The sequence below is a fragment of the Sminthopsis crassicaudata genome, chromosome 3 (genome assembly GCF_048593235.1).
Source record: "Sminthopsis crassicaudata isolate SCR6 chromosome 3, ASM4859323v1, whole genome shotgun sequence".
NCBI classification, from domain to species: Eukaryota; Metazoa; Chordata; class Mammalia; order Dasyuromorphia; family Dasyuridae; genus Sminthopsis; species Sminthopsis crassicaudata.
The window spans coordinates 557003471-557016026 of record NC_133619.1 but is presented as its reverse complement, the minus strand read 5'-3'; the positions used below and the strand labels follow the sequence as shown (position 1 = coordinate 557016026).

The 12556-nt window shown below is 42.4% G+C and overlaps 1 protein-coding gene across 1 annotated transcript in view; it reads left to right on the top strand.

Annotated features, from left to right (window-relative positions):
* ME3 (malic enzyme 3) overlaps window positions 1-7200 on the top strand; it is a 279762-nt gene extending 272562 nt beyond the window's left edge. Inside the window, exons 12-15 of the mRNA XM_074304676.1 lie at window positions 169-311; window positions 3697-3870; window positions 6355-6453; window positions 6941-7200. Coding sequence (XP_074160777.1) covers window positions 169-311; window positions 3697-3870; window positions 6355-6453; window positions 6941-7102 — 578 coding nt within the window. The 3' untranslated portion in view covers window positions 7103-7200. The remainder of the gene's footprint in view (window positions 1-168; window positions 312-3696; window positions 3871-6354; window positions 6454-6940) is intronic.
* The last annotated feature ends 5356 nt before the right edge of the window (window positions 7201-12556 follow it).

Here is a 12556-nt window from a genome sequence, read left to right as displayed (position 1 = left end):
CTAAAACCAAAGAGATTGAGTCCCTTGCCCACAATCACATGGGCAGGAAGCAGCAAAGCCCAGTTCTCACTGGGTGAAGTGATGCTCCCTCTAGGAGGTACAACAGGGAGGCTTTCAGAAGCCACAGTTCCTCAGACAGCAAGGCATAGACTCTTTTCTCTTGGACAGGGGTGGCTGCTGTTGCAGGAGCATTCACCGATCAGATTCTTAAGGATATGGCCTCTTTCAACAAACGGCCCATCATCTTCGCCTTAAGCAATCCCACAAGCAAAGCTGAGTGCACCGCTGAGAAATGCTACCGTGTCACAGAGGTAAGCACCCAGGATGCTCCTAGCCTCCCTTCCCCTGCACAAGGAGAGATCGAGCCCAGGGCAGAGCCAGGCTGTGTCTCAGACACTGCCCTCCATGAATTCATCCGTTCCCTGGGACGAACCCAATCCCAGACACAGCAAGAAGATGCCTCTTGAGGATTTATGGGGAGGAGTTTAGGGGATAGGGGCAGCAGAATTTCTATCTTAAAGAAAAGCTCAGAGATAAATCTTGTGCAGTTTCACAAGCGCTGTACTCCAGATTTGGGGATCCCTGAAGATTCTCTCCTCCAGTCATCCCACCTCCACAGGGGTGCTCTCCTTGCAGGATCGAAAGACAAGGATAGTCTAATGTTTAGAAGGGGAAGGCAAGAAAGATAGTTGACATGGTCAGGCCTGCACTTTAGACCAGTAGTTCTTAAACTTTTATTCTCAGAATCTTTAAACTGTTTAAAATTATTGCAGATCTGTCCAAAGAGTTTTTATTTGTGTGAGTTATATTTCTAAATATTTATCATATTAGAAATAAAAGCTAATTTTGAATTTGTAGACCCTCTAAAAAGGTTTCAGAGATCTCCAGATTCTCTGGATCACACTTTGAGGACCATTGATACAGACAAATTACTTTGTGCAGTGAGTAGAAGATGGACTGAAATGGGGAGAAACTTGAATTAAGGAGGTTAAGTAGAAAACTATTACAGTAATCTAAGTGAGAGATAATGAGAATTATGTTAAAATTGTAATTTGTTCTGGTTCCCCTAACCATCCTCAACTTTCCCCAATTTTAGTCAATATAGTCAATTCAAAAGTAGTTAGAATAAAGTGGCAATAGCAGGAAGCAAAAGTGCAAGATCAGAGGAGTATAATTTGCAGACTGTATTATATATTAACCAACAATCACATCCGGGTGACTTAGAGCCTATCAGTTCTATATGTTGATCTCAGACAAGTTCCATCCAGCAGAACACCAAATGGTGTAGATAACTTTGGTATGACATAGATATGTTAATTTAAAGTTTTTTCCAATAACTTTGAGGTTATTTGGATATAAAAAAGGTACCCCAAGGTAGGGCAGGTAAGAGTCTGTTCCCAAAAGAAAATCTTTAAAAATTCCTGCCTCCTGAACCCTTTTCCTCTTCCAGATATATCATGTTTATGCTGCCCAAGTCTTTGGTTATGTGAGTGCTTCTTTGTGCCCTGCTCCCACCCCATCCTTTTCCCCATCACTGCCTGACTTCTTTTACCACACTATCCCCCGTCCCCATCTGCTTCTGTACCCGTATTTGCTGCTTGTCTCTGTACTTTATCTGTTTACCCCTATGCTCTCTATGCCTCATTAAAATGTAATTTCAGCCTTACTTCCCACTGCCACCATAATCTTTCCTGGCACATACCCAAAGAACAGGGTTGCCTGCCTCCCCCAATAATAAATTAGTAACTCGGAGCCTGTACCAGTGGGGTAGCTCTGTGAGAAAGAAGAAGGGGAGGGAGGAGAAGAGAGAAAAAGTTATATATACACATATACTTAGTAAAATATATGCATATAAAGTTTATATATATATATATATATATATATATATATATATATATATATATATATATATATGACATTGTGAAATTTAAAAAAAATTATGAGATTTGACAACTGATTGGATATATGAGGTAGGTGACCAAATTTGAAGAGATGAGAATGACGATGAGGTCATGATCTTGGGTACCAGGAAAATGTCGGTCTTCTCAACAGTAATAGGAAACTTGAGAATGGAGGATTTGAGGAAAATTGAGAAAAGTCTAGGAAGTTCTCTTTTGAATGAGATGAACATAAGATAGCCTTAGGACAATCAATCCAAGAGCAATTCATGATATAATCTCTCAAGAGACATTAGAATAAGGAGCATAAATATGGAACTCTGCATAAAGATGGACTCAGGGACAGCTAGGTAGTGCAGTGGATAGAGCACCAGCCTTTAATTCAAGAGGACCCGAGTTCAAATCTGGTCTCAGACACTTAACACTTCCTGGCTGTGTGACCCTGGGCAAGTCGTTTAACTCTAATTGTCTCAGCGGGGGAAAAAAAAATGAGATCAAATAAGATAATAGAGAGCCAAGAACAGATCCTTGGAGGACATACATGGTTAGTGGATGTGACCTAAATGAAGATCCAGCATTAGGGAGAGGGAGTGTGTTAGAGAGGCAGAAGAACCATCATAAAAATCTAAGGTTACAAATGATGTCAGAGGCCAAAGAACAGTTCAGAAAAATGATGGTCAAACTAAAAGGTCACTGATTCTTTTGGAAAGAGAGTTCTTATTGAATGAGGCGGCCAGAAGTCAGAATGCAGAGAGGGTTTAGAAGTGGTTATAGAGAACTTTCTTAAGGGATTTAACTGAGAAGGGGAAGAGAAATACTAGGCACAGTAAATATTTATGAAGTACCTACTATGTGCTGGAGATTAAACACAAAAGAATGAAATAGTCCCAATTCATAAAGAAAGGAATTAAGTCAGGGATTATATGAATAATGAGAAGGGGATTGCATGTGAGAGATGTGGAGGTAAAATCAGCACAAGATTGGAGGTAGCCCAGACATCAAATCTGGCCTCAGGCATTTGGGCAAGATCCTTAATCTCTATTGGTCTTGATCCACTGAAGAAGGAAATCAGAAAACCCCATGGACAGTATAGTCCATGGGATCACCAAGAAGTCAGAATGATAAAACAACAGTAATAAATGATTGACTCTTTAGGGGTAACTTTGGAGAAGTCAGGGACACAGGTTGTCAGATCTGGGAGACTGGAAGGAAGGAATGGCCCTCCAGAGAAAAAGGGAAGTTTAGAAAAACGATGGATATGGGCAGAAGAGGATGAGAAAGGAAGCTTCTGCTGCTCAGGGGGTTTTGCCTTAATATTTATTGATCGACTTGCCTCTCTAACCTAACACATTGCCTGGCATATAATGGCCATGGTGCCTGTTGGCTGCTGGCTAGTTCAGATAAGACAAAGCATTTAATTAGGGTTTATCAATAGTCTCCCATGAGACTCTGCTCTGGGCTCCCTAAGGGCTCAAACTAAGAGATATCCTTCTGTGTGTTCATGTTTCCTGAGTGCTGACTCTGTGTGAGACACAGTGCTGGGTACCAGGGTGATGTAGAAGCTCCACAGACTTGTTGAAGGGATGAGATGTGCAACAGTTAAGTAATGCTACCGGCAGGATGTGGTGAGTTATGAGTCCAGGGCCACAGTGGCTACACACACACATAAATTTCTTTCCTACCAGCCTTTTCTGAATGCATGTTCTTGGTCACCGAAATGACCAAAAGAGAAAATTTGTGGCTCAGGCAATCAATTTACCACCACAGCCAGAAAAAAATATGGCTTTTCCTCTCCCAGGGCCGAGGGATCTTTGCCAGCGGGAGTCCATTTGACAAAGTAACCCTGGAAGATGGCAGGACCTTTTTCCCTGGACAAGGAAACAACGCCTACGTGTTCCCCGGAGTGGCGCTGGGCGTCATCGCCTGCGGAGTCCGGCACATCCCTGAAGAGATCTTCCTCCTCACGGCCGAGGTTCAGTATGCTCCCTCACCCAGGAGCCAGCCACACTCTGCAGCTGTAATATTAATACCTCCAGGGAAAGTGTATTCCACACAATTTCTCATATTCGAATAAGGATCAGGTCTATATTTGGAGCTTAGTATAGAAAATAGCAAGATATGATCAGAGGAGAGATGAAGGGCAGCTGGATCTGGAGTTAGGATGACCTGAATTCAAATCCAACCTCAATAACTAGCTTTATGACTGAGCAAGTCACGTAAGCTCTGTCCAACTCACTATCCTATTCTCATCTATAAAATGGGGATAACAATAGTACCATCTCCTAAGGTCATTGTGAAGGACAAATGAGATAATTTTAAAGTGCTTAGTACAGTATCTGGCACAAGTAACATGCTGCTTCTCTTTGAATAATAGTATCTAGCATTTATATTGCTTTAATGTTTTCAAAGCATGTGCAAATAATTTCATTTTGTCCTCACAACATCTGATTATCTCCATTTTATGAGAAAACTGAGGTGGACAAAGCTTAAGTGACTTGCCTAGAGCCATGCAGTTAAGTGTCTGAGGCTAGATTTAAACTCAGGGGTTTCTGACTCCAGGTTCAATGCCATATGGAGAGGGATTTACTGATTTTAAATATTGTACAGCTTAGTGGCTAGAGCAATGAGCTTAAAGCGAAGAAGCTGCATCGTTTCACCTCTGCCTGTTTCCTCATCTGTAAAATGGGAAATATAGAAATCAAATGAGATTTTTGTATAATTCTTTGAAAATCTCAAAGTGCCCTTTAAATGCTAGCTATTATTGTTTGGATTTAGGCTCAGAAACATCATAAATCTAGAGTTGGGAGGAGTCTCAGAGCTCTTCTCGGCCAATTCGATCATTTTGCAAATCAGGAAACTGAGGCCCAGAGAAGAAAGGGCTTCAGAGGTGAGATTTCAGAGCCAGTCTTCTGTCTTATCACACTGCCCCTTAGAGTCAAAGACCCAAGTTCTGTCACCAGGTGACCTTGTTAAGTGACTTTTCTGGAGCTTATAATCTTCATCTGTAAGGGATGAGATCCTCAAGGTTCTTTTACCCCTCAGACCAAGATACTCCTAGGAAAGAGAGTTGTTTTTTTTTTTTTAATCCATTTCCCCATCTTGATTCCCTTCTCCCTCCCTCAGCTCCTGTCTCCCAGGTGAGTGATGCTGAGCTTCCCAGCCAGGCACTCACCTTTGCCATTCAGCACAAGGAAAGTAGGGTGTCCTTGGAAGCAGCGCAGTGTCATTGAGGGAAATAATTGGCCCAAATCTACACTGGTAGTAAGCATAGACCCAGGACTGGAACCCAGCTGCTCTGGCTCCAGAGTCCCTACTTTTCACTCTTGTTTTGCTTTCCCATAGTAGGAACCGCAGCCTTACCCTTCCTTTGACCCTCAGAAGTCAGCCCTCTTTGACCAGGAGCCTTCCCAGGTGCTGTCCAGCCAAGGAGCCATCACAGGGCCAGGAAGGGCTGCTCCTAGGGCAGTGCAAGGGGAGCTGGGACAGGGGACGGGGTCCAGTTTCTTAGTTTCACCAAGAAAACTGACCTAACAACTCCCACTCCATTTCCCCGTTATAAAACACTTTTATGACAACAGTTCATAGCCAATACTAGGCAACTCTTTTGTGAAGATGGGATTCCAACCCAGGCCTTAGGACCCCAAACTGCAAGTGTTTTTTTACTACATCCTTTTATGTAATGGGAAGACCTCTGGACCTGGAATCAGAAGAAAGTTCAAGTTATCAGCAGGGAGATCATAGTTTATTTCTCTCATCTTTGCCTCAGTGAACTGGTTTGTAGAACATACATAATTATGTCCTCACTACTCGCAGAGTTGCTCCAGGAATGAAGCTAGATGATTTTGGGGAAAGTACTTAGTGAAAGTACAGTGAGCTCACATCAGCTGTTACCACAACTCTGTCTTTGCCCCTCCCTTCCCCTTTCCCATTCCATGACACGCTGGTTCTCGGAAGGATCTGACGATTTTTCCCTGAAGCTTAAATTTGACACCAGAAGAGGGACACACACATTGGTTTGTAGTCATGAGAATGAGATCAAGCAGAAAGACTGACTGACCACTAGTCCCAATAACTAGCAGGCTTGGATGTTGAGGTTAGGGGTAGCTGGTGAGAAATCATCTGGATCTCCTACTGAGTCTAGGGAGAATAGGGCTGGGGTGAGGAGGACTAGGAGTAGGAATATTGAGCCAAGGGCGTCTTTGATAGTATGAAGGATTGGAGTAGGGGTCCCAGCAGAAGGGAGCCGGGCCTTGGGCCAAGCCATCTGCCTCAAGGAACCCAGAAATGGGGGCTGCTCTCTGAGCCCTGATGAGTTACCCTGTCATTTTTGTTCCCCCTATACTGGCTGAGAGTCTGCTCCATCCCCCAAAGCCTGTCAGAAAAGTTTCTTTCCAGGGACTGTTCTGGGGAAGCGGGATCTGTGGGCTGGTTGCTCATTCAGCTCTTCTTTTCCCAGCACATTGCCCAGGAGGTCTCTGATGAGCATCTCTCCCAAGGGCGGCTCTACCCACCACTCAGCACCATTCGGGATGTGTCCCTGAGAATTGCAGTCAAGGTAAGAGCTGGCTTGGGCTGATTGACTGGGTGATGAAAGAGACCCAACAAGGAGTGTGAAAACTTCTGAAGAGTCTGGGTGGCTCTTGCAAGATTCCAGGTGTCAGAGAATCACTTCATTCATCGTGACAAATACTTACAAAGTCCTATAGATTACTTAGTCCGGCTTTGTGCTAGTCAATAGGGAGCCAAAGACAAAAAAAAAATCAAATTATCTCTACCCTGCAGCAGCTTACATTATACTCAAGGAAACATGTTCCTAGAAAATTCAATAAAAAATATAAATAAGGCAATTTCTAGGGAGAGGACAGTAGGAACTGCTAGGATCGGGGCAGGCTTTGTTGTAGGTAGCATTGGAGCTGAGCTTGGAAAGAAGTTAGCCATGTTTTTTTTCTGTTAGATTCCCAATCCTCCTCCAGGCTTTTAGAAACAAGCGCTGAGTGAATGGCCCTTAAATGCCTCCCCATTCCAACTTCTTTTCGTCCCAGGTCCTCGACTACGCCTACAAACACAGCCTGGCCTCGTGGTACCCAGAGCCTGAGGACAAGGAGGCCTTCGTGAGGTCTCTGGTCTACACTCCAGAATATGACTCCTTCGTGCTGGACAGCTACACGTGGCCCAAGGAAGCTGCAGAAGTCCAGGAGATCTGAGTCATGGCTCACCTTAGCAGTTTGAGTCCCCTCAACCCCTCAATGAGTGAAACTATATTCAGGTTTGGAACACTGATAATATAAATGGATTCCCAAAATGGAGGTTCTTGTCCTTGTGGTTTTGTTTTCTTAAGTTAAACTCTTGGATAGAGCACCAAGCGGGCAGCTAAGGTGGCACAGTGGGTAGAGTGCCAAGCCTGAAGTCAGAAGACTCAGCTTCCTGAGTTTAAATCTGGTCTTGCATATTTACTATATGACCACTTAAGCTTGTTTGTCTCATCTATAAAATCAGCTGGACAAAGAAATGGCAGACTGCCCCAGGGTCTTGGCCAAAAAACCCCAAATGGGGTCACCAAGAGCCAGCCATTAGTACCGTGCAGTGAGTGTGCCGTCAAGCCTCGCTAAAGCTTATGTGATTAAGTGTGGTTCTGTAGAAGGCCCAGGAAAGCCAGCACTCCGCTTTTTAATAAATCTCCCCTTGGCTCTTTCACAGGTGCCAGTAGGCCCTACCGAGAAGTCCCTTCTAGAAAATGACATGAAAACATTTCCAGTAAGAGGAATGGGATGATGAATAGAGTGGGATTGGGGGAAGGGGACATAAAAATCTAACAATTCTGCCCAGAATAGACAGCAGCGCTCCCCCTTGTACTGGAGTAGTTTGCCATCTTCTTCTCCAGTTAATTTTACAGATGGAGATGGGGAATAAAAAGTTGAGGATAATGTCAAGATGAATGGGGTGACTGGAGGATCCCAGTACTCTTGCTAAAAATAGAAAGGTTTACAAAAAAGTAAAATAAAATAGAAAAGTTTGTTGGGGTAGCTGATGGCTCAGTGGATGGAGCATCAGCCCTGGAGTCAGGAGGACCTGAGTTCAAATCTGGCCTCAGACACTTAACACTTCCTGGCTGTGTGACCCTGGGCAAGTCACTTAACCCCAATTGCCTCAGGAAAAAAAAGGGTTTGGAAGAAGGGGGTAGGTTTGAGGAGAAAGATAATGAACTCTCTTTCGGACATGTTGAGGTGGTTCCTGGCTGCAGAGTTCTAGCATTTCTAGAAATATCAGTTCTCCATCCTGGGTATCACCAGACCCACTCACCTCCCATTGATCCCAAGCTAACAGTTGGCCGCTGTTTCCTAGCGGTGGGTCCGTGGCACAGTGGGGAGAGTGTTAGACTAGAAGTCAGAAACACCCAAATTTTTCAGACACTAACCGTGTGATCCTGGACAAGTCATTTGATGACTGTTTTTCTCCATCTATAAAAGGGGATGATAGTAGAACCTGCCTCCTCAGATTATAAATATCAAATGAAATAACGTGTACACGGTACTTTGTAAACCTTCAAGTGCCATATAAATGTTAGGTGTTATGGACTATTAAACAAGAAAGATTGAGTCTTTGGATCTGGCCCAGCCCACGCCATCCTCCCATCACAGCAGAAGTCCTCAGTTTTGCCTCGCTTCCTTGATTCTAAAAAAGGTGGTTGTTTTTCAGGCATTTTTCATTCATGTCTGATTCTCATGACCTTATTAAAAGTTTTCTTGGCAAAGATATTAGTTTGTCATTCCTTTCTCTGGCTTTTTTTTTTTTTTTTTTTTTACAAATAAGGAAACTAAGGCAAACCAGATGAAGTGAACTGTCCAGAGTCACATAACTAGTACCAAGCTGCAGCTTCCTCTTCATACAAATCATAATCCCAACCCTTTCCACAAGAGCCATCACATCGCTGGTTGATAGGACCTTATTGGAGCCCATTCGTCTCCATTTCTCCATCTTTTTTGTCTCTTCTATACACTCTACCTGGATGGCAGGTAATGTCATTGTCTTGCAGGCCCCAATTGTCCTCTTGAGTTATATATTGTGGAGCAACTGCGTGGTATGGCAAGGAGCAAGAGGGGGATGTCTCCTCACTAATTTGCAATCCCTAGATACTAAATTTATTCCTTTGTTTTTGTAGGACTTTATTCCTCAGAAATAGCTCCTGACATTGTCCTTAAGCATTATTCTAGGATTTGGTCTTTTCTCACTTTTTATTGAGCTAAATTCCTAGCTAGGGTAGATCTCTTTCAGTTGATCTAGGCTATCAGATGTCCTAGTTGTGAGCTTCTGCATCTTCTCTGACACCAAAAAACAAATTGGAAGGTAGATGTGGCTTGCACTCGAACCATCAAAAGGCATAGAATAAAGCCCTGTGGAATCCATCTTTGAAATGGAAGCTTCGAGGTACCTTCCATGTTCTCTGCCACCACTGAGTGCCGGCTAGGTGGCAAAGTAAATAGAGTGTTGGGTCTGGAATCAGAAAGACTTAAGTCTAAATCCAGCCTTAGACAACTTAGTTGCTGGATAAGTCACATGACCTCTGTTTGCCTCAGTTTCCTCAACTGCAAAATGTGAATATCCAGGGGGGGTTTACTTCACCGAATAGGCTGCATGTTTGCACAGGCCTCCTGAGGATCAAATAGATATTTATAAACAGCATAGGGCCTGGCACATTTTAGGTGCTATATAAATGCTTATCAACTTCCCATCCCTTCCCCTTTCTTCCCTTTTTTTCTAAACTTCCATAAAATAAACATAGATCATCAAAGTTTCCAAGTTTTGAGTTTTAAACACTACTTTTGTTTTCATTATCATTTCCTCTTAATCTCCCTCCACCGAGAATAATTAGTCAAGTGAAATAATAATACAAAGGACATTTATATAATACTAGGTAAATAACAAGGTTTTTAAAAGTAAGCAGCTCACACCCTACCCTTTTCCCCAAACTACTTCTTCCCAAATCTCTTGTCAAGGAGGATCCAATACTCCTTGCCAATACCCTCTGTGTTGGCAGGGTCTTTGAGAAAAATGGTGGAGTAGCCGTTTTGGGTGCACTGTATTACTCAGCACAGGTACCAGTAGATCACAAAATCCTGGACCACTTTCAACATTGTCAATGATATCTAGAGAGGATTCCGCACCATCACTCTGCCCTTTTTTTCTCCTTCCCTTCTTCCATGTCTCTCAAAGCTCTTTTCAAAACCTCCCATGCTTAAAGATTTCTGCTACAGGTATGAGACATATGGTTCAAGATTATATGTCCCACTGAACTTGAAAGCATTGAAGGTTTTCTAAAGTATCCCCTTGATCTCAGTGATGTGTCTCACAAGTTTTGAGGACAAATGTCCTTGCCTCCGGCTAGTCCAAGCATATATCCCACTCCAATGACATTTGAGAAAAGTGGGATCACTCTTTCATCCCCAAATCCTGTGAGATATCCCAGGAGAAAGTAAAGAATCTTTGTACTCAGAGATGGGGCACAGACTCCACGTGGATTTTGTGACCAGGAAAGAGAAGAGAGATGCTTCAACTGTAATTCTAAAGGAAGAGGAGGGAGAGAGGGAGATAAAGACTGGAAATGGAGAAAGATTGTTTTAGTCATAGGCAGAAATAAAATACAAATCTCCAGTCTCTAAAGCAGTCATGTTCAAGTAATCAATTCCTTCATGAGATCAAAGGCCATTTCAGGAAATTAACTGTATAAAGGGCTTTTCTATTGAACTCGAATATCTGGGAATATGTTCAATGATTTTCTTGTATAGTTTTGTCTTAATGATAGAAAACTTGGGAGAAAATTCTGAAGAAGTTTGAGGAAAAAAGAAACTAACCTCCTAAAAAATAAGGGAAAGAAAGGGAAATAATTTTAGATTTCTATCTGTGGGGCCCAGTAATTCACTTATTATTACTGGATTTCATAGCCCACTCTCTGTAGTTAGTCCTGCTGCTTGGGTAGCTGTGGCTTGTGAATTTGGGGGGTTCTAAGCCTCACTAGGATTACAGCAAAATCTGGCACCAAAGCAGTGAGCTCTGGGGAAAGGAAGATCACCAGACTTCTGCAGAGGGGGCAACCAACACAGCTTAGAAAAATAAAGCAAATTCAAGCTTCCAGGTGATTAGCGGTGGAATTAGGTCCATGAATAGCTACTGCTACTTCCAGTTTGGTCAAGATAGGGATAAAACTTAGTGCCTTAAAGGAAAAAAAATTTTACTATGTTGCTTAATGACTGAAAATTTTTGCCCTTCTTAGAGGGAAGTATTTGAACTTAAGACATTTCTAGACTTAGGGAAGGACGACAACCAGGGAATCTAGTTCCTATTCCTGAATCAAGCAAGTAAAGTTTAAACCCAAAACCATTTAAGTAAATTGTGGTATTTTTTATTCTTTAGGGAAACCCTATTTCTGCTGTTTGGCAAACAATTCCCCCAGGGCTAAGGTAGGTAACTGAGAGCTTTTAAGTTTCCACTTATCTCAATACCCTGACTTGAGACAAGTTATATCAAAGTAGTTTCCCATAAAGCCTATGATGGAATTAGTGTGGTATAGCAGAGATGGTATTGACATTGTAGTAAAAGGACCAGAGTTTGAATCCTAGCTCATTTATTTATTAGTTTTGTGACCATGGGCAAGTTACCGTTCCTTTTTCAAAAGTTTTTTCAAAATTTTCTTATCAATAAAGGGAGGTTAAATTCAGGTTAAATTAGGAGATCTCTCAGTTCACTTTCAACTTTAAATTTTATGACTATAATGTAAGAATTCCCTAGGAGAACTTCTGGTGCTTCTTCAAAGGTCCCTACTCTCCGTCCCTAGCCTGGCAATTCCATCTCAAGCTGTCGTGTTGTCTTAAATAGTGCTGTTACTGTGCACAATGATCTCCTGATTCTTCCATTTCATTTTGCATCAATTCACTTAGGTCTTGCCATGTTTTTCTGAAGCCATCCTTATTTCTTACAGCACAATAATATTCCATCACAATCATATACCATTCCCCAATTGATGAACATACCCTCAATTTCCATTTCTTTACCACCATAGAAAAAGCTTCAACTTGAAACTGTGACCCAGAACTGTGTAGAGGCAATAGAGTCAGAGGATCTCCATAGTTAGTTGGCAGCAAGCAGGCAGTAATGCTTTGTGGTCCTTCAACTTCTCAGATTATCCTTGGTCTCCCTAATGCCCTAAAGCCCCAGCCAACAATGACACTGATAGCAGAGGCCTTCTCACTGTATAACAAACTGACCAACAGTGATGTCCTATATTAACCTCTGCTCTGGTACAACACAAAGATCACTCTCTGCTCCATATCACAAGGCCACTTTATTGGATTTTTAAAAACTTACAATTTCTTCATTATTGTAAAACATAGGGAATTGGTTAAAAAATATTACTGCCTATCCATGAGGCCTCCCCTTCCTCCTAATTCACATCCCCACCCAAACTCTGAGGTCATCTCTGATCTCATTTGCTGTGTGGTTATTTCTCATCCCAACTTTCTCTTGTCAGTAGCGGGTTAGTCTTTTTTCCAAATATTCTCTCATCTGGCCTTTCCCCCAGCATAAAATCTAATCTGAACTCATTACTCTTCTCACCCCCCAGTTTTCTTGTTTCTGTTGATAGCATCTTCTTCTCTCAATCCATG